The sequence below is a fragment of the Enoplosus armatus genome, chromosome 16 (genome assembly GCF_043641665.1).
Source record: "Enoplosus armatus isolate fEnoArm2 chromosome 16, fEnoArm2.hap1, whole genome shotgun sequence".
NCBI classification, from domain to species: domain Eukaryota; kingdom Metazoa; phylum Chordata; class Actinopteri; order Centrarchiformes; family Enoplosidae; genus Enoplosus; species Enoplosus armatus.
In genome coordinates, this window is record NC_092195.1 from 17,122,116 (window position 1) to 17,149,340 (window position 27,225).

General features: G+C 42.7%; 1 protein-coding gene across 1 annotated transcript in view; it reads left to right on the plus strand.

Moving 5' to 3' along the window:
• Window positions 1-1,686: 1,686 nt before the first annotated feature.
• The window catches only part of LOC139299268 (zinc finger protein 40-like), a 44,984-nt gene continuing 19,445 nt past the window's right edge, over window positions 1,687-27,225 (plus strand). Inside the window, exon 1 of the mRNA XM_070922175.1 lies at window positions 1,687-1,726. Within this exon, the coding sequence (XP_070778276.1) occupies window positions 1,687-1,726 (40 nt within the window). The remainder of the gene's footprint in view (window positions 1,727-27,225) is intronic.

Here is a 27,225-nt window from a genome sequence, read left to right on the forward strand (position 1 = left end):
CAGAACGTGACTGTGCGTGCACCGCCTGCCGCCGCCGCCGCCGCTCTAACATGATGCCTGTGGTTGATCCTCAGGTGTGAACGAAATCATCCCTCATTAGTCACCTGCAAGTGGGTTAGTCAGGACATAGCGTTACAGCGAATCACCGGCATGTTGTGTTTTTCTTTGCCTCGTGTCAGTATCAGGGTGTTTCCTCACATATCTGTGCGCACACACAGACACACACGCGCACGAACGCACGCACGCACGCACGCAGACAGGCTGGCAGACGGACTGACAGACACGCCAGAGGAAATGTGCACGTCTCTCTCCTCCTCCGCCTCATCCGCGCCGTCGAACCTGCACCGAAACGCAACCGTGCATCTCTTGAGGGGAGCCAGGTGAGCAGCTCTGCATGTTCCTGCCGTGCGACCTGGATGTGTGTGTGTGTGTGTGTGTATGTGTGTGTGGGTTTTTTTTTTTTTTTTTCACGCGACCTGGTGCAGGCGCGAGTCTATACCGAAATCCACCGTGAGATGATGTCATTGCTCTAGCGCCACATGTACCCAACTGTATGGAGAGAAGGGAGAAAAAAAACATCATCATCCAGTTGTAGTAAGTGTTATGTAATATTGGTGAGAGGGGAAACAAAGGCTGATTCCTGAAGCACTGCTGCTCTCTGCAACGTGCATTGCTCTGACGGGGTGAGAGGGGTTGTGGGGACATGATGAGATGATGCAAGGGCAAGAAAGCTTAAAGAAATAAAATATGATTAAACGAGATATTTATCCATGATGTTGTGATTCTCTTGTTTGTGCAGAGGTGAGCTCTTCTTATGCGGGTGTTTATGCATGTCGGGCAGCTCTGAGGGTTTGACATCTTGGTAACATTTAACTTCAACACCCACCTTTTTATTTCACGTTGCTTTTAGCAAAACCAGAATTTGCATGGAGCCTACATTAAGTGTCGCATCTTTCATCTATTAAAGGGCATCGAAAGCGATCAGAAGGAAAACACCCCCCCCCATCCCTCTGTGGAGGTGGGTTCAGTCTTTTTGATGTTTTGACTTTCTGCAGTGATCTAACTTCAACAGATCTCTGATAGTAACCTCTCCTTCATCACCAGCACACAGGGACCTCATTGTTTGCATCGTTCGTCATCCTCACTGACACTCGTCAAAGCGAAGAGCGTATGGGCTCCCTGTATCAGCCGCCGACATGTCAATCAGACGTTTCCCATAAACAGCAGCGGATCCTCCGCCTCTCTTGTCTTTTTCGTCTGAGATCAGAGTGGCAGATAGCAGCTGCTGCAGAGGTTATATTGATATGGGGAGAACATATTCGCACCTCCTCCCACTGACAGCAGCCCGAGCCGCACTGCACATTATTACACAGCAGCTCAGAGAGGAGAGGCCTGAAATGAAAGAGTCCAGCAGCCGGGGCACCTGTTTGAGGAATAAAACTCAATCAGCGACTCAGTCCTGGACTCCCAGACAGCCGTCAAGTGAGAGCAGAGGTCTCCACGCGCTGCAGAGGGCCAGCGTGGCGCCTTATTGACCCGCGTGAGTTCATGTTTAGCTGATTCTGACCGAGTGTGTTTTCTCTTTAGATGCACCCAGACGACCGTGGCTCAGGAGTCGACGCTTCTCAAGGTCCAACGCTAGAAGCCGCTTTCCCCAAGATGCACCTGTGAACTGAGGCGGAAAAGATGCCGCGCACCAAGCAGAACAACCCGAAAAATTTAAAAGGTGAGTTGGCGCGCTGCTTGAGCTGGTTGTTGATTTTGGATGGAAGGCCAAAGAGGAACTCAGGTCTCGACATATTGTTGGCTTAAAATAGATTGTTTCCTTCCTGCGTGTCCTGACTTGAGAAAGAGACTAGATGGAGTTCTGGTTGGAGCAGGTGGTGTTTTGTCTCAGGTGATATTACCTTTAAATGACGTCCTTTGTGATGTTCATGGCACTTTATTGACTTTTGATGAAACCACTTGCCAGTTTGGTTTGTAAGACGTCACATCATCCAGTGAAAACCACAATTGGTGATTTTGAATTCATCATATAAACTTATTTTGTCTTTTATGGATTTCCTACTTCTTCTAGATAAAAGACCCCCCCCCCCCAACAAAATCCATTAAACTGACATCAGGACAGCGGTGATCACATGACCTCTGGCTTTCCTTCTACTCAACCGCTTTCTTTTGCTTAAGATGGAGAAATCCCCCCATTTTCTTACACTGCCTACATATTACTACACTGTGCACACTTCACTGTGCAGAGTTTAAAACTAGAAGTCTGATCTCACATTTGTCTGCCGAAGGTAGAAAGTTTTGCTCAACTTAAATCTGAGTTTTACACGTGATTTAATACGAGATGATTTCGTGACATTACGACCAGTTTGGAGGCCGATTGTGGTCCAACGTGCAACACTTTTCAGCGAAGCAGTTAAACTTCTGAACATTATTTGCAGGAGTGGATGTGACTGAACTTTATCTGTGGAAAATTCATATTATTCAAAGCAGAGTGTTGTATGGAGGGGGATTTTTAATATATACATAAGGTGGTTTTGGTTTTGCTTAAAGGCTACGAGTAAAACGGACGACTGGAGGCTCCTGAACGCTTCATATCAGAGAGGCGACATGCAGGCATAGCTGCGACAAAGCTGTATAATATTTCACGCCTACATATGTTGGACGAACAAAAAAAACCCTCTCCAACCCAAAACAACACATGTCATGACAGTTAGGTGGCTTTGAGGCTGTTGGTGTCGTCAAATCTGGCACAGCTGGAGCGAACACCTCCACAGTGAAGCCGGTAGCATGTTGACTTCAGCCACGCTTAAATAAATCACAAAATAGTGAAATCATAATACGACACATTTTATCATATTACAACGTCCACTCTGTCGTATCTCTGCATCTTTCTGCGTTTCTCTTGAGGTGTTTTAATGTAAATTGTTCGTTCTGTGTTTGTTTGGCTGCGTAATTTGTCCATATTGTCTCATATGTGATGAGACCAGTGTGTTAAATGAAGACGTGTTTATTCAAACAGTATTTGGTGTGTGTGTGTGTGTGTGTGTGTGTGTGTGTGTGTGTGTGTGTGTGTGTGTGTGAATGTGTCGCCATGAGAGAGAAAATCAGCACTTTTGCATTAAAAGTCCACGTTGGAGATAACAGAGCAGACGCAGCACGTTGCAGCTACAGCGTCTTCCCATGCTAACATAGAACACCAATTGGCTTGAAGGATTTCGTGTTATGTTGAGAATTGACAGATTTACGTGTCAACAGACGTTTGCAGTTCACAGATCTACGAATTTGCAGCGTTACATGCTGGGTGTGAAACTGTGCATCACTGCCATTCCCCAGCAGTCGATCCACACAGCAGACTTCCTCATGGCTGTGAGCAGCGAGCCAGAGTCCCCCTGTTTATTTATCATATAAACACTTCTATTTTTCATTGGGCTTACTTGGCTAAACAACATAAATAATTAAGTTTTAGAACAGTACATTACGTCGCCCAACAGAGGACGATAGAAACGGCGGCCAAATGATACTTGATTCTATTTTTAATGGTGACTGTTCTGTTGTTCCTCGTGGTGCAGACGATAGAGCTGCAGCTGCTGCAGTGATTCGGGAGTTTTTTTTACTTCAGGAAAGAATATAATTGACAGTAATTTGATTTGGATGGAAGATCCTTAATTCAGGGGGGTTAAAAATGTGTTAAGCTCAGGTTCTCTGCAATAATAAAATGTACATCATCAATTGTTGCATAGTGTGTTCAATGTAATCAATTAACAACTTTAAATATTCTAATATGAAATAATGGAAACAAATAGCCTTTTATTTGTAACTCCAAACAGTCTGTAGCCTTTGACAAATTATGAGACAATGGGCCCCTGGACACAGACATGTAAAAGGCCCCCAACTCCTCCTACAGAGGAGCAAGACCACCAGACTGACAGAGACACAAACTGACTTTGTCATTTGTTGTCGTCCCTTTTGTGGTTGATTTCAGTGTCTTTCTGGACATTTTGTGTCTTTTTGTGGTTGTTTTTTTTATCTCCTTGTAGTCGTTTTGCGTCTCCTTGTAGTTGTTTTGTCTCTTTGTAGTAATAGTACATCTCTTTGTAGTTGTTTTGCGTCTACTTGTAGTAATTTTACGTCTCTTTGCAGTTGTTTTGCGTCTCTGTGCTTGATTTGTGTCCCTTTGCAGCACCCCTTTGGCCCCTAAACTGTGATTTAAAAAAAATGTAAAACCTGACAGTGATTTGAATTGGGTAAAGAATTAAATTTAAAGGCAGCAGAAGCAGAAGTAGTCTCTCGTTTCTTCCCTAAATACAGTACAGCGTCTTAAAGGCGTCAGCTTGAACTCGATGTAACTTGCCTCCAGTTCTGGTGTAATTTCTCAGTATGTCGGGGGGAGTACCCTGTTTCACTTCCTCGTCATCTGATAACTTGTTGAGACATTTGTTTGGCTCCTTGTTTTGCCTTTTGACCCAGTCGCGCATCGCCTCTCCCCTCCCAGACCCGCACTCAAGGCTTTTCCTTCATCAGACAGGAAACGATAATTGCAAAGCGTGCTGTCACATGCTCAAACTGTGCTGTGGAGAAAGAACCCTCCTCATGCTGCCCTGCAGCCATCACATAACGATGCTTAATGCCCAACACTAGCCTTGATAAACTCCCAGCTTGAAGCTAAATGAGCCTTTAACACAGTATTTTCTTTGCTTAATAACAAAGCAGTAATTAATCTCAGCACAGATGCAAAGCTGGTATTTACTTCAGAGTCTTGGCTGGATGACGGGAAGCCTCCGCTCTTCTCGGGTCCTCTCCGCCTCAGAGGCTTGGCAGCCGTCTGACTCTGGTATAAAAGAAACCACACGAGCATTTTCCCTCCCGGTCATCTGAAATCTGACTTGACACGCTTTGTCCGGTCGGAGGACACACAGAATGAATTGTTTCATTGACACCGCCTCGACCTGGCTGCGCTGCTGACGTCTCTCAGGTGAATTTGAGGCCTTCTTGCTGGTTTGTGTGCGACGTGTTGGAGGCTGCGAGTACGAGCCTGCAGTCTGAGCTGTAGACAAAACTTTACGCGAGCCATGATAAGATATTATCGTCGCTTGTTTTCAGACAAAATATTTTATGACTTAGCATTTATTTAAACCATAATTTACAAAAAAACCCACTTTATTTAATCCAGAAACTAAACGGCCGTTGTCAATAATTAATCTAATACACTCCAATAAAACAGCCCTGTAATAAATCTTCACTTTAAGAAGCTTGTAATGATCAGTGTCTGTCGGCAGTAAAGAAAAGTAATATAAATGTTTTATAAAAGTTTTTATTACTTTTTTAAAGTTAGATTTCAGGGCCAAGTTAGTGATTGTGTTGTAATGGACTGCATCATGTAAAGGGAACAAAACCGCTTCATAGGGAGTTTTATAGATTAGTTTTGTTTTTGACCTTAAGTTCATTTCAGGTCCATCGCGTAGGTGTAAGGCTTCTTGACCTCTGTCTCTTCTTTTATGTTGCTTTATAGGCAAATAAGAAACTGACTAACTAATATGGCACCGACACAACACGCACCTGCCTTTGTAGTAAATCAACATCATGGAGACCTGTTATATATTAGTTTAATGAACTAACACATGTGGCACACTGTATCGGTAGTATAATCAGTATTAAGTAAAGTAATATTCTCCATCTGAGCTGCAACTAACAATTATCTGATTTACTGATCAATCAATATATCAGAAAGTAGAGAAAAATGTATAAGATGGTGTATTCAGGTGTCTTGTTTTCAGTCTAAAACCCAAACATATTCAGTTTTCTGTCACAGAAAAGCTGCAAATCTGCACATTTAAAAAGCTTGAACTTGATCATTTTTGCCAATCAATCATTAAAGTCACGGGTTAGTTTATCAATTAATCTACTGATCATTTAAACATTTTAAACCATAATAACATAAATTAATTTATTGCAGAAAGTAATTATTCATGATTGATACACCGAGGCTGTGCGACGTGCCTGCGATCAATATCATGACATATTCTGATATCGATTATATACCATGAATCGCAAATGTTTGCAAAATATATTTGCACCTATGAATAATAATCAGACTCACGTTCAGAGCAATAAATCTTTACATCACCACCAACTCTTCATAACTGTGAAACAAACTTTTCATTACAACATTCCTGGAATACAGAAACGTGTTGAAAGCTGAACTGATTCAATACGATCCTGCTGGAAGTTGATGAATCATAATTATTTCATTATTTATCACCTTAGAAACACCTGGAACTGGTGCGTAACTGCAGAACAACAGAGCAGATCAGTACAAAACTTTGAGTCTGTTTTGTTTTGGATTCATCTTTGAGCTTCTTCAGGAGTTCCTGGCTGTATTTCCATCTGAATCCATTTTTTTTTTAAATTTTTTTTTGCTCTACTGAGACGTAAGGAAAGAAAATCCCGCTCACAGACGCTCCGTGAATCATTTACCCTCGAGGGACAGTCGGCAGATTCATTCATAAAACTTGATCTTTGCAAAATAAAGGTGAGCTGGTCCTTTTTTTATAAACTTTTACCTGCATTTTATCAGCAAACACGCTGCCAGAGGCCCGTCAGTATGTAGTTCACGTCTGTATCGCCAGGAATGATCCTGTGACGCAGTTTGTGGGCAACAATGCAGGAAGTTAGGAACTCCTGTCCCCCTCCTCTGAGCCTCTGTTTACTTTTGTCAAACAGCTGGTCTCTAAGCAGCTCTGGTGGGACTCGCAGTGGTTTCCCCCTTCAGACAGACACACTCGCTCTCCGTGGACATCGGCAGAAACACACACAATGCTCGCTGCTGCCAGGCAAACTGTGAAGTACTGAAATATTAGGGTTTCTTCATGTGTACAAAACAAACTGTAAAACCAAACAAAAAGTGAGTTTATTCAAACTGAACCTACTAGAGTTCCACGAGAGAAAAGGCACAAATAAAGTGGAGAGACGTAAAGTTGCTAAGATAATTAAATACAAATGAAATACAAAAATTGCGCTTGAATTATTATTATTGTTCCAACAGAAAGACCATCCAATGCGACATGATGTTGCTCGCTATTATTACTTATTTACTTTTATGTCCTGAGGCGGTCGCTGTATGTGTGAGAAGCCAAGTCCCTTTGTTGAAAAGGCAATAAAGTATTGAATCCTTAATCTTTGGATGACGTACTCTCTGAGTGCTTTCTTTATAAAGTTACTTCAGTTTGTATGTTTTTCATATTAAATAAAGACATTTTGGTTTCTGTTTGTGCAGCTTCTTCGTCGCTGCTAACACTCGAGACTTCAAGATCAAGAAGTGAATGCATTAAATAATTATACCTGGAACTGTGTTGATAAATTACAACTAAAGTGTTGCTTTTACACAACGTGTTTAACTGGCGCAGTGAAGCGAAGTCACAGTTGTGCAGCTTCCTGCAGGATTGTGCGGCCGAGTTAGTTGCAACGGAAAAATGTGACCCGAAGTTAAAAACGCACTGATTTTAGAAACGAGTTCAGTTTATTAACCTCTCTGAGAATGTGCACCGAGCTGCGTTCACTCTCTCTCTCTCCATACATTCAGTGTCTGTTCGTGGCTTCATCCAGACTGCGTCGTCAGCGGTTACGTGATGTTTGTCGTCCGTCTGTGTGGCGTTTTTTTCTGTCTCGAAATGCCCAGAATTGTTAGCAACACCAGTGTTTTATAGAAGCGACTGTGCATTCCTCTTGTCTTCATAAAAGGGCTCCTCGCACCAGAGCCCAACAGGTCCGGCCTCCTGGTTTAGCGGAGAACACGCTGCTTGATAAATGGCAAACGACGGCAGTGAAAGGGGGCACATTTAACAAGGTGGAAAATGTTTACCCCATAAAGCCGATGGAGGCAGACGGAGACGGAGCTTCTCGTCCCTCCGACATCCTTCACCGTGCTGACGAGGATGTTTACGCTCAGAAATAAAGTTTTAGTTTTTAATCACATTAACCCTGATGGCTGATTAATGTTTAGAAGTGTAATTTGCGAGGGATGGTGGGTTTATGATGCTTAAAGCAGGTGCAGAACTGTCTTCACGAGCCAAAATCTGATTCCCGTCTGTCAGCACATGTTGTTTTTCACCGCCTCAGTAATTTGAAACAAACTGACGGCAACAGTTTCCTGTTAGCGATCCACCGAGCTCCTGACCTCAGTTAAATATCCAGGGTCAGAATAAACTACGGCAGCAACCCGCACTGATCAGGGTTACACGCTAACCCAGAGACACACTGTTTGTTTGTTTGTTGCTTTAAAGCTGCAGAGTGAGTCGAGCACTGAGCTTCATTTAACCCTCAGAAGTGTCTCAGAATGAAGGTCAGAGAGGTTTGTGATGCCTCTCCTGTCAGCTCCTCGTCCTGGCCTTGTGCTTTGTCCTTTTTAACCTGCTATGAAGTTCCTTCCTAGCCCCCTTTAATCTCACTGTCGGGCCGGTCAGGGTCTCCTTCATACCACACAGAAAGTATATTATGAAGCCTGTTCTGCAGACACAACATCCCCTAAAGTTTCAACGTTTTTGCTCTGACTATTAAATTAGTTTTGATTGGTGCTCTTTCTTTTTCTGGCAGTTTACAAACAGTTTGTTTGTAATTTCACTTTGATTCCAGCAGACACACAGTTAGTTAATGTTAGCAGGCTAGGCTAACTACAGTAGTGGAAAAGTACATTTACTCAAGTGCTGTACAATTTTGAGGTACTTGAGTATTTCCATTTTCTGATACTTTATACATCAACTCCACTACGTTTATTTGATAACTTGAGTAACTTTGCAAATTGAGATTAATAATACAAAATATAATCAACAAATAAATATTATTATATGAGTAAGACTTTATTGATACCTTGGGGAAATTCAGAAGCTACCCAGCAGTATATAAAGTAATATATATATACTGTATATATATATATATAAAGATTAGCTTCACTTTTACCAGCTGCAACATTAAAGTGATGTTTACATATATATATATTATAAAATGTATATAGAGTACTTTTAAGTATATTTTGATGCCAATACTTCTGTACTTTTACTTGGAGCAGAGTATTTCTACGCTGTGGTATTGCTACAGTAGTAGCGTCTGCCACCACTGGCTAACTAGCTTCCACGTCTCCTAGCAACCCCGGCCCTCAAATGTCAGTCAGCTGTTGCCATGGAAAACACGCACACAGGGGGTTTAAACCTCAACGCTGTTTACATAAATATGTGGAAAACTTACACACGCAGAATCTTCACTGTTTCGATTTCCGTACGCAGAAATTAAAATTTCAGTTTGACTTTAAAAGTGCTGTTTGAACTTCTGTGCCGTTAGAAAAACATTTGCTCTTATGTAAAAGCCCCAGGTGCAGACAAAGAGTTAACATCTTGGCCCGAGCGAATGGATTTTTACATGTTGTGTCATGCTCAGGCAGCCAAACCAGTGTTTCCGTACAGTCCCTTCAAATTACAGTGTGTGTGAAAGCAGCGAGATTCACACAAAGGGAACTTCTCTCCCAGAGGCGGGAATAAACCGCGGTTTTAGCAACAGTAACTACAACAAGACGGGCTGAAACTGGTTCAGGGATGTCTGTTTAACTTGGTGGTAACCTCAGAGAAGCTTTCACTTTGACAGAGAGGCAGAGCAGGACAGCCAGGGAGCCATTTTTATGACCATACTTTGTGTGAATGAAATTGAATATGGTGGGGGGGAAAAAAAAAAGAGGGCGACTGCTCACTTTGCCATCTTGAAATGTGGGTTAATGTCTATTCCTTGTTTTTAATGGAGGAATAAAATATACTTTAGTCCTTTTTTCACTGTGTGCTGGTTTTAACAGCAGAGACGTCGACTCAGTGTGCAAAATAAATGTTTGATGGTGGAAAATGTGATGACTTGTGCCCCGTTTTCCATTTTGCGTGAACTGTAATTGTGAAGTGAAGTGTTGTCCTTCACCTTGGGCCTTCTGCTAAGTGGAGGGCGGTCACTTCATGACAAGTCAGCCCTCGGGGGTGACTACACTGTGGTGGAGAAGAGCGGAAACCTCCCCAACACCTGGTAACATCTGGCTTTGAGGAAACCAACTTGTGAGTGGGCTAATTTGCGAGAATTTCAGACGGCAGCTTGTTTTTATGTAATTTATTTTTCTGGCATTCGTGTTTTAGAGTTGAGTCGTAGTTTGTAGTGTCACAAAACTTCAATGTGCTCTCTGTAAACTCACTAAAATAAGAAAAATATGATTTAAGTATAAGTAGATTAAAAAATACTGGAAATGGCCTACATGAAGAGACAACACATCTTGTATTTGTTTTCTAATGAAGTATAGTATATAATCAATTTGAACGATGGAAAATTAATCGGCAGCTATATTATATTATATAAATTCTTCAGTAACGGCCAGTACATTTTCAAGCAAAACTTTTTTGATAAATTTAATATTTAAATTATAGTTTCTTTGGTGTTTTGTAGACTCGATCGATTAATCGATTAATTGAGAAAATAATCGTTAGCTGCAGCCTCACTATGACTCCTGTATGTATTAGTTGTTTTTGACATAGCAGCACTGCCGACCTTTTTAAAATGAATAATTTTCCCCCGTTTTTAGACGTGTTTTCATCGCGTTAACCTCAGCGCTCGGAGATAAAGTTTTTGTCAATTTATTCTTCTTTCCTCGGAGGAATAATATCTGTCTTCTTCCTTCTATCGTGAGCTGACGTTTGTCTCCTCCGTGATAACCTCTCCGTGTCTAAAAGTGTCGAACCAAAGACCCTCGTATAGAAGAATCTGTTAATCCTAATGGGGCTCTTTAATTACTGCACTGGAAAGGTCAACTGGTCAAGTCTGTATGACTGTAACTGAATGAATGATCACAATTTTAAACCATTTTCAATCAATATAAAAACTCTAGATTCACGTCTAACTGCTTGTTTTGCCTTAAAACCCAAAGTTACTCAGTTTGCTAACACAGAAGACAAATGAATAACTTTAATTCTCCGTCTGTTGCACTTTTGCTTTTCTTCCTCCCACCTCCCCTAAAACCATTTGCTGTGCAGACTCTCAGTTTGAATGTCTGTCAAACTCCTGCCTGTTTATCAGACGTTGGTGACTAATACCACAGCTAACACCGCCCGCCCGCTTGTGCAGGAAAGGTCTCGCATATGTGTGTGTGTGTGTGTGTGTGTTTCTGCGTTTGTTAAAGTCGTGCACCTTCTCATCTGTGCGGCGAGCGTCACTCTGTGGAGGCAGAGATGCATTTTCTTGTGAGACATAATGTTCTACAAATGATCAAGGCATCATTCATAAACAGCCTGACAAAAGCCTTTTTTTTTTTTTTTTACCTGTTGCTGCTGAGGCAGGTGTGTGTGTGTGTGTGTGTGTGTGTGTGTGTGTGTGTGTGTGTGTGTGTGTGTGTGTGTGTGTGTGTGTGTGTGTGTGTGTGTGTGTGTGTGTGTGTGTGTGTGTCCTGGGCTTCATCTTGTGTCTGCTGCCCAATCAGTCAAATTATTGGGCTTAAACTTTTCAAACTGAAGCATTAGTGAAGGGCTCAGGCAAGCCGAGTTAAATTGGAGCTAACGAACAGTGACCTCGTGCACACACACACACACAGTTTCTCCCTCCACAGGTGAGCTTTCGTGGCCTGCGGAGCCACTTCCTGGAAACTCGGTTGAGCAGCATTGATGTTGGCAACTCAGAAAGGTGAGCAGTCTGAGTATGGGGGAAAAAACAGGGTGGGGGCCGGCAGGATTTGCCTCTGCTCACGTCAGCACACAGACCCAGAATAGTGGAAGAAATTCTCCCTGCGGCGGCGACGCAGGGCCGATGCCGGGGCTGGATGTCACATTATTTGGAGACGTGACACATTGAGGAGGCGGAGAGCTCCTATACACTCTGAGGATGTATGTCATCTGCAGAGAAATGCCCCAACAAAACCTGCCTCTGTTAGACGGGGGCTGCTGAGTCCCAGGGGGTCCTTTTTTATGATTGTGGGGAAAATGTGACGCGAGTTAAGCTGCTGGAGTTGGACATAAAAAAATAATTAAAAAAGCTTTTGGAAAAACGGCTCAAATTTAAAAAAAAGCTAACGTCTGCCAGCCGGAAACCCTTAAAAGGGTTGTTGTGTGGGGGCGCTTCTCTGTGTGTGCGTGCAGCTGCATGTGTGTGTATGCAGAGCTGGCATTGCTTAATGGTTTGCACACGCAAAGCCCAATGTAGGGGTTGCCAGGGAAACAGAGCAGCATGAGTCTCGGTCTGCAGGTGCTGTTCCTTGTGTCCTACTGCTGGAGCCTCCTACGAATGTGGAGGGAGGGCAGAGAGGGGTAAAAAGAGGAAGGAGGGCAGAAAGGCATTCTGGGGGAGAAAGGCTCAGGGAGAACTGAGCTGATACAGACACGCAGCAAACGGCAAGAAGCAGGGAAAGTTTATTATTATGACTGCAACGTCGGACAAAGGTGGGATGAACAGAGACAGACGGAGACGGGGTTCAGTCACGCACCTCGTCACGTCAGAGAGTCACTTTTACATTAAAAAAGAAAAAAAACGTTACGAGTTCGGACCGAGTAACATTTCCGTATCACTTTCAACACGACACGAGTGTGAATTGAATGCCGTCAGATTTAAATAAAGACCGCAGCAGCATGAGGCGAAACGGGCACATTAAAGACATTAAATGAGCCTCACGTGCAAAGAAAAGATCATAAACTTGGAGAACCACTTTTAAGTTGTTGTGGAGATTCGGTCTATAAAAACAAACGTTCCCCCTCGAGTTGAAACGATTAATCAATCAGTCGACTACTTTGAGTTTTAAGTCACATGCACGTCTGTTTCTATTGCCACGCTAACTTTTCCTCCAAGCTAAAACAACTTTTCCCTCTGAATTTTCGACGTTTCCAAAGCAGGTAGACGGGAACACACTTAATGAAGCTGTGAAGAAACTTTAACGTTAAAAAAGACGCGTATATCTGAGTGACAAAAAGCCGCCACTTCAACAACATGTCTTCCACATCCGTAAAGTCGAGCGCCTCGGCAGACTCGCAGTAACCAGAGTCGCACTCTGCTGTCAGAGAAGGTTTGAGCGAAAAAGAAGAAATCGAGGCAACAACACTGTCAATTGAAGATGAGAGGGCGAGGAACGAGGTGGGAGGTTGCTCCGTAACATCAGGTCAGATCTTGTGGGGAAAGCCGCTGTTTTTTTTCCCTTCAAATCCTTGAAGTGACAAACCGGAGGTACATTCAGACATTCCCTGCTGGTTCCACCGTGAATCCCCGTCTCTGCTCGTCATCCTTTTTCCAGTCAGCGTCCCTCCGGTCGGGTCACATCATTGATTCATACGGCTGTTTGGAGAGCTGCTGACTCTTGACTTCCCTTTTTAGATATGTTCATGGACTCTGCTATTAGTATTAACGGGAGCAGTTTGCTGCAGCGACATAATAGTTCATAATTAATTCAACGTTGGCGTCTTAATTCTGCTCACGGTTAACCCTGATGTATTTTCCTCAGTGATTACACACATTATGCTGAATTTAAGATCATTAATTACATCTAAGTGTCAGGTTGTCAGTCTAGCCAGCCTCCAGGAGACCTCGTCTCGGACTCGTCTGCTGCCGTGCCCACAGATGTTGAGGTGGAGGACAGGGCAGGTGGGCAGATGGGTGCGAAGGCAGAGGTTTCCTTAAGGTCATGCCGTGGGCTGTATTTATCAACACTGACACCCGCTGTTTCTCTGCTGCGTGGGACGTCTGCCATCGTCGCTGCAGCCAATCAGAGCGCAGCTGTGTGGTTGTGCTTTTCACAGAGTCACGTGCGTCAGGCAGGAGAATGACTAACCATCAGGCCCCTCCACAACACATCTGTCAGAAAACGTGTCCATTTGCTTTCTTAAAAATCTCCACACAACGATTCTCTGCTCCATTAGAGATTATCCCGCCGCCTCTCTGGTCCTTTCAAGCTTTGACTCTTTTTTTTTTTTTTGTCCTCCCTCCAAAACACTTAGTGATCTGTGGAGAGTGAAGAAGCTCAGAGGGGACATTTTAAGACGGCTGTGCATTTAGAAGCACAACAAGCCATTTGAAATAATTAGAGAAAATTGCAGCGAGTCTTTTGTGGTGGAGATTCTGTGTTTGTTGATACAGAACAGCTGAGACAATAGTTTGTGACGGTGGTGCTACTGAAACATCTTCCACTAAAAAACAAAATAAGTGTTAATAAGTCTTTTCTTTTCACTTTGGACAAGGCTAGCTGTTATGCTAAGCTAAGCTAACGACGTTGTGGCTTCAGATCTGTACTACATTTTCTGCCTTTATTTAAAAAATGTCATTAGACAGCTTCAATCTGGGCTGAAATGTTTTAGTACTGATATCAAAATGATCTTACTTTGACAAAAACTAAAATATTTGTACAAAGACTTTGGGGCAAACTACATTCTTCAACTACAGGCCTGAATTTATTATTATAGCTACAGGACACAACTTGTATCCCAGTGTGTAAGTAAATAGGCTACAGGTGTAGTATTTTTTTACCATTAACCAAACAAAACATGAAATATATAATTGTATCGACCAACAATCCAAAACTCAAATATAATTCGATTCAATTTTATTTATATAGCGCCAAATCACAACAAAAGTCATCTCATGACACTTTACATATAGAGCAGGTCTAGATCGTACTCCAGCAGCAAACCCTCACGTCTGAGAAGCTGGAACCAGATACACGTCTTTCTCAAATGTTAAATGTCGTCTTATAACAAGCAGTCGCACAAGAACCTAAATAAAATGCAGCCTTAAATTGGCAAACTTTTAAATGAAATCATGAACTATCAGGATTATGAACTTGACCACACAGTCATTTCTAATTTGCGGTTCGCTGCAGTTTTAGATGCTGATCTTGCTCCGCTCTGCAACGTGGCCTCACTTATTGTTCCACATACACTCATGTAAACGTTCACTCGCAGTCTGCAGAGACACACAGGCTTCAGCGGTCCGTCAGCAGAAAACAGGATGCTGAATAATGGAGCTGAAAGCTGTATAACTCCAGACTGTGGGCGTTTTACAGGAATCAGAGGACCCTTTGCATGTCAGCAAACAAGTTCCCTCTGTAGGGCCTCTTAAGAAAAAACAAACCAAGGGCCCCGCCTCATATCGCGAAGCCTGTTCATTCATAAACTCGGCTCTTTGTTTTGATCGTGTCCTCGCTGTTTGTGTAGGCTCGTTGCCATCAGCAGGAAATATGTTGTTTCGTCTGTTTTAAGGTATCGACTGAGCGAGGACGCGGAGGAGGAGTGGGAGGAAGTGAGTGTTGTATGCCCTGAAGTGTCTGTCAGTGTCAGGGGAAGGGATGAGGAGGAGGAGGAGGGAGGGGTGAGGAAGAGGAGGAGGGAGGGGAAGGGTATTCGCCCTCGGCTGCCCAGACCCAGTGGACTCCAGCGGGTCGATGGCGAAAGATTGAAAGCCCTCAAACAATGTGTGAGTCATCGGAAAGGTTGAGCGAGGTCAGCGGGGTCAGGTCAATATATCACACACAGTTGATGGCCAATACTGTATATGCACACACACACACACACACACACACACACACACACACTCTTATTTAGAGCGAGGTCAGGAGGTTGTCGGCAGACAGCAGTGACAAGTTGATGTGTGTTAATGTTCCGAAAAACACTCTCAAGACTAGAGACACGATGTTTATAAACATTTAACTAAAACCAGGACCCTTAAATAACCTTAAACAAGTGTTTTTGTTGTCTGGTCAGTCAAAACCATCAGACCTGTTGCTAGCTACAGCAGCTAACAAGCTCATCGGCTCATAATGAGCCAGCAAATTCATTCATTCAACGGATTAATAATCTGTAATTGGTTCATCCATCCATTTTCTGCCTCTGAATTGGGGCCAGGTTAATATATTGTACATTAGGATTTGTTGCTACATACTGCTGGGAAGTACTGAAAACATTTGAGTCACATCGTTTTCCATCATCTGATATTGAAACGGATTAAATTTAACTCTCTGTGGTCTTAAAAAGGTCTTGAAAGTAACGTGGAGAACCTGCAGGAACCTTGATAATCTGATGAAGGCTTTACGGTGGGAAACTCGTGCCCCGCTCCCCTTAGCAGGGTCACGCGGTCACGTCAAGACTCCCATCAAACGACTGCATCGAGCCGGCGATCGGGTCAGTTGACTGTAGAAATAGCTTCTCTTTTTTTAAAATGGAAAAAGCTGCTCAGCCGCGCCGCAGCAGCAGCAGCGTTTCTGCAGGCACGGACAAAGATAAATGCCTCCGAAAAAAAGACTGGAGGAGAGGGTGAAAAGGAAAACGAAAAGGGGGCAAAGCAGCAGCCGAAGGATGGGGAACGGGAGGGTGGCAGAGCGCCAGAGTGAAGGGGGTGAAAGAGAGCGCGAAAGAGAGGGAGAAGGATGGCAGGTTAAGAGAGCGATAGGGACAAATGTAAAGAGGGTTAATAGGGAGGCTGTGAAAATATGTGTAAGAGGCAGGAGGAGGAGGAGGAAGGGGTGCCTGCCTGCTGGAAAAGCTTCATCCTCTTGCGTAACACGGGCCATCTCTTCCTTTAGCCGCTGTTGCCATGGGGAGAGATGTTGGGAGGGGGAGGGGGGGGGGGACTCCGGGGAATTCTGAGCTGTGACTTCCCTCCTCCAACGGCGCTCGCTGAGGAAGAGCTGCGGGAAAAAAGGGGAGATTTTTAAAAAATCCTCTGGTTGTATTTTTAGACCTCCATTCTGCATGATTTCACTCAAAGCACTAAGCAAGGCTGCCGGCCCCCCCACCCCCCCAAAACACATTTTAAAATGAAAATAAGGAAGCGGCTGTTGTGTGTGCGGGAATCTGCAGGGCGTCGATGTGTGACTCAGTCTGTGGTTCAGGTGTGCCTCGTAAGATCAGATCCAGGCTTTGTTTATAATTTTATTATTTTTCATGTGCAGGGGATGACTAACACTGAGTCTCAGCAGTGTGTGTGCAGGTGTTGCTGCAGTCCAGTCAGAGTGTGTGTGTGTGTGTGTTATCATCAACAGAAGAACACGTGTCCTCACCTGTAGTGCTGATATGAACAGACAGATAACGGATCAAATCATTGATTGACAGCAGTTTTGAAGACGTAAATCAATTAAAAGATGAAAACCACTCGCGTCCCGGTCTGTTACATCTACAGATGGGAGGCGATTAGCTTAGCTTAGCATAAAGACTGGAAACAATTGCTAGCCAGCCTGAACATGTATCTCCTTTTGTTTCATTCGTAAACAAACAGAAACGTAAGAACACCAATTTCATGATTTAGGTTCATGCTGTTTCCAACCTCTCAAATGTGACTTTTACATGTTTACATGTTTGATATGATTTTAAAAGAATTATCTTTTGAATTTAGGCTGTTTTATTTTATCTACACTCAGTGGTCACTTTATGTTTCATACCTGTACAAAATACTGCAATTCAATACAACAGCTCTGCCATGAATTTGACTTTTACAAAGTTTATCATGTTCAGTTTTTGTCAGAAATGTGTAAATTCGATTGAACAGTCAGACACAATGAAACAGTCGTATTGTACTGCATTAGACTGGACAGGTGTACCTAATAAAGTGGCCACTGAGTGTACATTAGAGCTGAAATTATGAGTCGATTAATCAATTATTCGATTGAGAGAAAATGAATCACAGCTAATCCGATTATTGGTTAATTGCTAAAGTAATTTATCGTGAAAAAATGCAAAATATTATCTCTTCTGTTTTATTGACTGAAAATTAATTGAGAAAATAATCTGCAGATTAAGCGATAATGAAAGTCAAAATAATCATGACTTGCATTCATACCCAGCAGTCTCTGTTCCCTGTGTGTAGATGTGGAGGCGGTGTTGAGGTGGTGCTGCGTTCAGGTCCCGGTTAACCCCGTACGTCACACACACCTCTCAGTGGCTTCTCCTATTAGCGCCTTCGTTAGTCGCGGCTGCCCCCGCCGCTCGCCTGCGCGCCCTACAGATAGGATCAATGCACAGGACGGATAGATGAGTATTTATAGCCTCTGCGGGGGCGTGGGAGGTTGTACGCCACAAGTAGGTTAGCTGCTAATCTGATGTTGACAGTGTGTATGTGAGTTGCAGAGGAATTAGAGACCTGTGCTGTTGTTGGAGCCTCCATCCTGCTTTGTTTTGCTTTTTCATAAAAAGAGAGAGAAAGCTTCTCGGCTCGGGGAAGTCAGCGCTCAGGCAGGCGAGCAGGCAGGCAGGCAGGGAGGGCTTTCCCTGATTTAGAGTAGGGATTTTTTTTTTTTTTTTTTAAAAGGAAGACGAGGAGGGAGGAGAAGAGAGGAGAGTAGGGGGGGGAGAAGGAACACAAAGGCAGGCAGGCAGGCAGGGAGGAGAAAGAAGCGTGGTTGCTACACTGACAGAGGAGAAACCAGGCAGAAGTGAGAAGTGAAAGCACAGAAACACAGCAGTGTGTTAGTGTGTGAGGACAGACAGACAGACGGCGGCCAGACGCTCAGCTTTCCGCTCTGCTGTGGCATTTCAGTTTTCTCCTTTTTTCTTTTTTTCTTTGGGTGGGTTGGGGGGGGGGTGAGACCGAGAGAGGAATGTCAGCGGTTATTGGTTGGGAAGAAAGTGTCTGTCTGGGTCGGGAATGTCAGGTGTTCCCCCGTAAGCGCGTCTGACTCCGGGAGGGAAGAACCAGCCGGCAGCTGCTCTCTGAGAAAGTCTCGACTTTTCTTTGGTGCACTTCTCCCTCCTAACAGGTATTGTGCAGAGCTGCGAGAGCTCGTCTTTGTGCCGATCAGTTTGTGTTTTTATTCCTCGCTGCAGGCTTTTGTTTCGGCGCTGTCCGTTTCTGTCTTCATCTTCCTCCTCATTTTCTCTATCTCTCGTGTCATTACATCATTTCATGTCTCCTTCATTTTGCTGAAGTTTGTAATCGTTCCTGCCAAACTCCTCTGCTCTTTTAGTGTTGCTTCATGGGGGCTTGATCCTGCTGTAGTGGGAAAAATATATTTAAATTGATCAGGATTCACTATTTTTAGAGCTGAAAGTAACTATTATTTCCTTCATTTATTCATCTGCTAATTATTTTCCTGATTAATGGTAATTATGGTCTGTAAAGTGAGAAAATAGTGAAGAACTATTCATCACAGTTTCCTAGAAGCTCAGGGTGGCGTCTTCAAGTAAATTTTCTTTTCTCCAAAACCCCAAAATATTATATTTGCTTGCTTACACACAGAAATATATGAATTTATTCAGTTTAATATAATGTGAGATGAGCAAAAGCAGAAAATCTTCACATCTGAGAAGCTGGAACCATGAAATCGTTGGCATTTTTGCTTGAAAAATAGTTGCCAATTAAATCTTCTGTGGATCGACTTATCAGTTAATGAACTACTTCAGCTAATTTACAGTTTGAATTCAGCAGAAAAGAAGGTTCTGAAGAGTTTTTCATCATTAAAATGTGATGATTACATTCCACAGCAGCCAACAAATATCCCGCTCCTCATCTGTCGTGTTTACTATTTGCATCTCTTCTCAGTAACAACAGTGTCGGTTTAGGGGTTAACGTTTCCGGCGGTTCATTAACCCCCCAGCACTAACTAGCTCTGGCCTGCGGCGGCGTGTTGGTCCTTCCTCGTCCAGGCGGCAGCGGCAGCAGCTGACGTACAACATGAGCGGGAGGACAGGATAAGCCTGTGGACTGAGCTGTTGGTGTTATGCAACAGTCCAGAGATAGAGCAGAGCTGAACTTAGACTCTTCTGACTTGTTCTTCTTCTTCCACACACCATGAGATCATCACACTCACTTAGCTCCCCTCCTTCTCCCCCGCTGGCCGGCTTCATGTAAGAAAACATAGCTTTTTATAGAGAAGAAACGCGGCGGGGTCAGCGCTGTTGCATGCACTCCTGACTGTCTGTTTGTTTGCAAACATCCTTTCCTTAATTGCTTTTCCTTTGTCTTTTCCGCTGCAATTTCATTACGGTCTTTTAAATGCATCATCTTATTAGCTCTCTTGGAAACATCCACCTCAGCAGCGACCTCGGTTAATCCGCCGGTGTTGCAGGATTTCCTGTTTGCCACATTTACTCACTAAGTGTGTTTCCATTCACCTGTGGAAACACTAGAAAATTGAAAGAAAAAAAAAAAAAGTCAGAATATCACAACTTTTACACTTGGCCGAGGTGGAAAAGTTGATGCATCGATTAAAAACAGATTTATCAAAAACATCATGATTTACATGAAGAAAACTTAAAATTCACTCGAGTTAATATATGACACAAATATAAATGCCATATTTCCTTCACGTTTTTCATCATTTGAGGTTTGACTGGCGCCCTGTTAATTACGTCATCTTGCTGCACCCCCTTCTTCCTCTGTGATGGTTTAATGGCACCCGACTGGAGAATTAACTCCACCTACTGCTGATCTCGATGAACCAACTCCTAATATTTACATAACAGTAGTGGATGGAAACACGCATAAATTCTCATTTTCTCGATTTTTCTGGAAATTTGGTTAAAATTTGTGCTACATTTGGATGGAAATGACTATTATCTTGGAAAAATAATTAGCAGAACTGCAACAATTACTTGATTTAATCATTTCAGTAATTTATCAAGCAAGAACATTGGTGGTTGCAGCTTCTTAAATGTGATAATTTGCTGCTTTTGTTTGTCTCACATTAAAGTGAATTGAACATCTTTGGGGTTTTGACTGCTGGTCAAACTAAACAAGCCATTTGAAGAGATTATCTTCTGATGGGTCTAATGATTAATTGATTAATCCTAATTGCAGCCCTAATTGGGACTGGCACTGTCATTTTTGTGGTCGGCTCGATGGATGACCTGGTGAGCAGAGCGGTTTGGTTTTATAAGACGGGCATGATGTTGGTTTCCACGTCCTCGTACTGTTTTTAAACTCTGATGTGATGGAAATGGAGGAGAGTAGAGTGGGCAGGGGAGGCAGGAAAGACTCAGGGAGGGAGAAAATGGGAAATGCCGGGGAGTAAAAGACGTTGAAGATGATGGAGAGAGGCAGAAAGAGGGAGGAGAACAGGAAGACAAGGGGGAATAATTGAGGATTGAGAAAATGAGAGGAGGAGGAACATAAAAGACAGTGAGGGAACGCCATGTCGCTCGCGCTCAGTGTGGTTATGTAACGTTACCTCCTGCCCACTGCTGATGGCAGAGGAAAGCACAGAGTAACAGCAGTGAGTGGCGTGGAGGTGGATGGCAGCAACAACACCACAGAGGAAGAAGCAGCTGCAGTCTCCATCAGAACCATATCAAAGGTCAAAAGCTGCTTTTATCTCCCTGTAATTCCCAGAATTCAACCTGCTACGGGTGATCGCTGGTGTCCGCCAGACAGTCACAGCAGGGTTGTTTACCTAAAAGAGCGCAAGCGATTAATCAATTAATTGATTAGCCCATCGTGCGATCGTCAGAAAAATGATCCGCAACTTCTTTGATAATCGATTAATTCTTGAAGTCATTTTTCAAGCCAGATTGCCCAAAATGTGATGGTTCGAGCTTAAATATGACAATTTGTTGCTTTTGTTTGTCTTACATTAGCGTAAGTTATATTTTTCAAGCATAAATACCAAACAAGCCCCAGTTCCAGCTTCTTAATTTTGATTTATATGTGATAGTAAATCAATATTTTTCTTTTGGGACAAAACAAGCTATTTGGAGACATCAACTTGGGATTTGGGAAATTGTAAAAGGTATTCTTTACCTTTTATAGACCAAACAATGAATTGATTAATTGAGAAAATAATCGTTAGTTGCAGCCATAATATGTCAATTGGCAGACAGTTTGCAGGGTTATTGGAGTGCACAATTTCACTCCCGCTGGCAACTGTAAATTGATGAGATTTAAATGCCTTTACAGACAGTTTTGGATCATACTGACCACCGAACAGTCGTGTAAAAAAAGAAGTAAAAGGAGTGTTGTATTTCTGTGAAAATGTATTTAAATATGGTATAATCCTTCAAAAGGTTAATTTCTGACACTGGTGCTAACGCTTCACTGGTTGACATACACAGGACTGTCTGTTGTGGCCACTGTCGAGGCATGTCCCTCTGTGTTTACATGCAATACCAGCCATGTCTATGTCAGAGCGTGTATGTGCTAAATGAGCTATAAAAGCAGATGGTTGTCTGGCGGCATCCACAGAGAGAGAAACCAGAGAGCCTCAGAGCAGCTGCAGGAAAGCCCTGTGGGAGTCTATAGAGCCGGCCACTGGTCTCTCCGGGCGAGCCGATGGCACACTGTAACAACACACTAACTACACACTGTATGGTCAGAAACACACTGTAACAACACACTAACTACACACTGTATGGTCAGAAACACACTGTAACAACACACTATAACTACACACTGTATGGTCAGAAACACACTGTAACAACACACTATAACTACACACTGTATGGTCAGAAACACACTATAACAACACACTATAACTACACACTGTATGGTCAGAAACACACTGTAACAACACACTGTATGGTCAGAAACACTGCAACAACACACTATAACTACACACTGTATGGTCAGAAACACTGCAACAACACACTAACTACACACTGTATGGTCAGAAACACACTGTAACAACACACTATAACTACACACTGTATGGTCAGAAACACACTGCAACAACACACTAACTACACACTGTATGGTCAGAAACACACTGTAACAACACACTATAACTACACACTGTATGGTCAGAAACACTGCAACAACACACTATAACTACACACTGTATGGTCAGAAACACACTGCAACAACACACTATAACTACACACTGTATGGTCAGAAACACTGCAACAACACACTATAACTACACACTGTATGGTCAGAAACACTGCAACAACACACTATAACTACACACTGTATGGTCAGAAACACACTGCAACAACACACTATAACTACACACTGTATGGTCAGAAACACACTGTAACAACACACTATAACTACACACTGTATGGTCAGAAACACACTGTAACAACACACTGTATGGTCAGATACACACTGCAACAACACACTATAACTACACACTGTATGGTCAGAAACACACTGCAACAATACACTAACTACACACTGTATGGTCAGAAACACACTGTAAAAACACACTAACTACACACTGTATGGTCAGAAACACACTGTAACAACACACTATAACTACACACTGTATGGTCAGAAACACACTGCAACAACACACTATAACTACACACTGTATGGTCAGAAACACACTGTAACAACACACTATAACTACACACTGTATGGTCAGAAACACTGCAACAACACACTATAACTACACACTGTATGGTCAGAAACACTGCAACAACACACTATAACTACACACTGTATGGTCAGAAACACACTGTAACAACACACTATAACTACACACTGTATGGTCAGAAACACACTGTAACAACACGTAGGTTTCCTGTCAAACATTGCAGCAAGTGCTGTGAAGTCTTTATATTTGCATTTTTGTTGACGATCACTCCTCATGTCGACTAAAGTTCCTCCTCTGTCATTTTCAAAACAAACTGCTGCGTAAAGTGTGAAGCCCGTCACTTCCTTTTGTGGTAGAAAAGTTTTGCTGGTTAAAACAATGATTTTACTCAGCGGTGATCTGTTTATTCATCATGAGGAGTACTACTCAACCTGTGAAAACAGCTGTATGTGGAATTTGAAAAAATTGGCATATGACTTAAATGACTAATCGATTATCAAAATAGCTGCTGTTCGACTAATCGATTAATCATTTCAGCTCTAAGCTGCATAATTGTGTCTTCATTCTACAATCAAGACAAGAAAAAGAGGACATTTGTTTGAATGAATGGATTTCATGCCGTTAACATGCCTCACATGTTTCCACGCACAACACTTCACATACACTTGCAGCGATCACAACAACCCTTATTAACATCTCAGCCCCTCCCCTGGGGGGCGAGCGGGGGGAGGCAGAGTGTGATGGTTGAGAGACGAGCCTTGTTTTGCAACCTAAACAGCAGAAAGGAGGAGTGAGAAGGAGGAAGTGAATAGGTGAAAGGCAGCCAAGACACAGAAGCTGAGCCTGAGCAGGATCCCGCTGCTGTTTTGTAACATGATCAATGACCTTACGTGCCTTTTAGATCCTTATTTCCTGTAGAGGCTCACCGCCTTTTGTTACACTCGCTGCCTCTCGCTGTACTCAGCCTCATAAGCTCCAGATCTAATTAAGAGTTGTCTCTTTTCCTAGAAGGCTCGGCGGCTGTAATGGTCTCTCCTCCCGTAGCGAGGATGGCACCGTGATTAGATTCGGAGATACGACAGCAACATCTGTCAACCGGATGAAACTTATTGGCCAGAATTGTGTTAGATTCCTCTGATTGGACTCACGGTTGCGTCAGTGTTGCTCTGATTTATAAATCCGTCTCTGATGGGAAGTGGTCTTACGGGCCTCTCTGGAATTCTTGACGATTACACCAAAAATGGCCTTCAGTGGTTTTGTCCTACTAATAAAAAGTGAAAGTAAGAAAGAAAGTGTAATCACTGCATCAAAAGTAAAAGTACTTGTTCTGCAGTGAAATGTCTCATGGGACTGATATATTTTTATGACATTATTAGACTGTAAATACTGATTCCTCAATGTGTAAGTAGCATTTGTTGTAGCTGTAAGAGGTGGAGTTTAAATACTTTATATACAGTTCAGTCGAATGGTTCCCAGCCTAAGGTTTGGGCCCCTCCAAAGGGTCGCTAGATAAATCTGAGGGGTTCTGAGATGATTAATGGGAGGAAAAAAAAAGGTATGCTACACAAATCTGTTGTTGTTTTTTGGACTTTTTTTCTTATCTTTTTGTTAAATATTGCATCATTTGAAAAGATATGTAATTGAACCCATGTGAGAAGTTTAGAGGTCAAATGTCTCTTGGGTTGAACTGCTAACAACTCATAGACTTCTTTAACGTCACAAGGAGCCCCAACCGACATACTGGTTTATTCTTAAAAGGAGCCGCTGGTTTAATCTTTAACAATACGTTGTATTTATAAGCTTATTCTTAATTTGTTTTTCAGAATTTGAAAAGGAACCATTTACAACAGCTGTCAGATAAATGTAGTACAATATTGTATGATACTTGGATGTTTAAAGTATCATACAATGGAATTACTCAAGTACAGTTACCTCAAAATATTACTTGGTTACTTTGCACCACTGGTCAGTAGTGTCCGCACTTGTTTCAGACTGCAGTTTGACTTTTTGTTTCTGATAAAAGTTGAAGCCAGCTCATTTCAGACAAAGCAGAATGCGGCCTTTGTGTGCAGCTGAATGCAGTTCTGATCGCGACTGTGTAGTTTTGGAGATGAAGCCAAGTGAAAAGAAGGTTATGATGGTGGCTTTCTGAATAGAGAAAAAGATGTCTAACTCTGCGATCAAGCTCTGTTATTCATCGGCCCTCCCCACGTGGTTTCGGATTGGTTTCAGTTTGGTATTCAGAGTATGAACGGGGTCAGCGTGGGCGTCTGGTTGTATGCAGAGAGCAACATTTTTGGCAACGAAAGTCGGTTCAATTCACGACTATTTTCAAGCTGACTGACCGTGAGGATGTGTGTTTGTGTGTTGGCCTGATTATGTGTGTGTTTGTAGACATCTTTAACCTAATGGACACCCGGCACACACAGAGGGCAGGGTATTAGAGGTTACTAGCTGGATTACTTCATTCAGGCTCTGTTGCATTATCACCAGCTCAGCTGTCATTAACTCAGATGTTCCCACAGGGATGAGGCGGTGTGTGTTGTCCACCGCTCTCCACACTGTCTGACACACACTTACACAGGGCCAGTGTTTGCAGAGTGATCCCTTTTTTATGTCATCTTTAAGAACAGTGGAGATTCAGCGCTAAGCCGCCTGAGTGAGTCAGTGCTTATTTTTGCTTTCGACCCGCCAACACCAACTTTATGCGGCCGCTTTGGCCGACCTAATTACAGAGCGCGATGTTGATGCTGGAGTTTCTGCCTGTGAAGTATTTATCTTCTGTACCTCGGCAATGACACTGCAAAAAAGGTTTGTTGTCCCTGGCCTGGGTAAATATTTATCTGATTTTCTGTACCTCTTTTGCGGCTGAACTGTAAAACCCTCAGAATTCCCCATAATGACTAATCCAAAAATAAAGCGGAGGGAGCTTCCTCTTTGTTCCAGACCCGAGTACAGTACAGTGTCACCGCACTGTACTGATGCTTTTGTCATTTAACGCCCGGCTCGTCGTGTTTATGTAATGCAGCAGCGCTTGTTGTCAGCCTGTGTGCCCTGAGTGGAGTGAATCCCCTCCTTTAAATATCGACCTCGGTCCTTTTAAAAGCCCACAGTGAGCACCCCCCCCCCCCCCACCCCCCTGCAGCTTTATCTCAGCCTGTCAGTGTCAACATCTTTCTGTCAGTCAGTCACTGTTAACCAGGCGGCTCTGCTACTCTTTATTTATTTTATTTGATGTTGACTTTAAAAATTCTCACAAGATCCTGCAGTTTTCACGGCCACTTCCAGACTCTTGGTTTTTGCGCCCACACACAGCCTTGAATGTTTTTTTGGAGTTAAAAAAGACAAACAATATTGCTGCTGGATGTCTCCATTTTCCATGGATTTCTTCAGTTAAGATAAAGAACAGCAGAGGTTTGCTGTTTTTAAGGCACGACAAGGGAAACTTTATTTATATAAGACATTTCATGTGCTTTACTTTTAAATCAGAAGATCAAATGTACCTTTATTATCCAAAGAAGGAAATCCATTTAGTCAAAGGTGCAAAAAAATGAATGTTACATGTATAAACTTAAAATCCCCTCCAGTCAGAAATGTGTTTTTCTTGTTGTTACTTAGATGTTTGAGCTTCACTGAGCAGAATGAAGTGTGAGCAGAGTTTGACACTAGAAGGAGGAAAGTTTCTCTGAGCTCACCTTAAATGATTCCGTGACATCAAAACTAGTTTGGAGGCCAACTGTGATCCAGTATGCAACTAACCATTACTTTCAGCATTGTTTAATGTACCGATTATTTTCAATTTATTGCTTTTATTTTGGCGATAAAATGTCAGAAAACAGCTATAATTACTCATAAAACCTTCAAATTCCTTATTTTACCCGAACATGAGTCCAAAACCAAAATATCCAGTTTACTATCAAGTAAAGAAAAGTATTTGAGAAGCTGGAACCAGCAACAGTTTTTGCTCGAAAAAATTACTTGTGTGGAGTGGAAACTTGAAG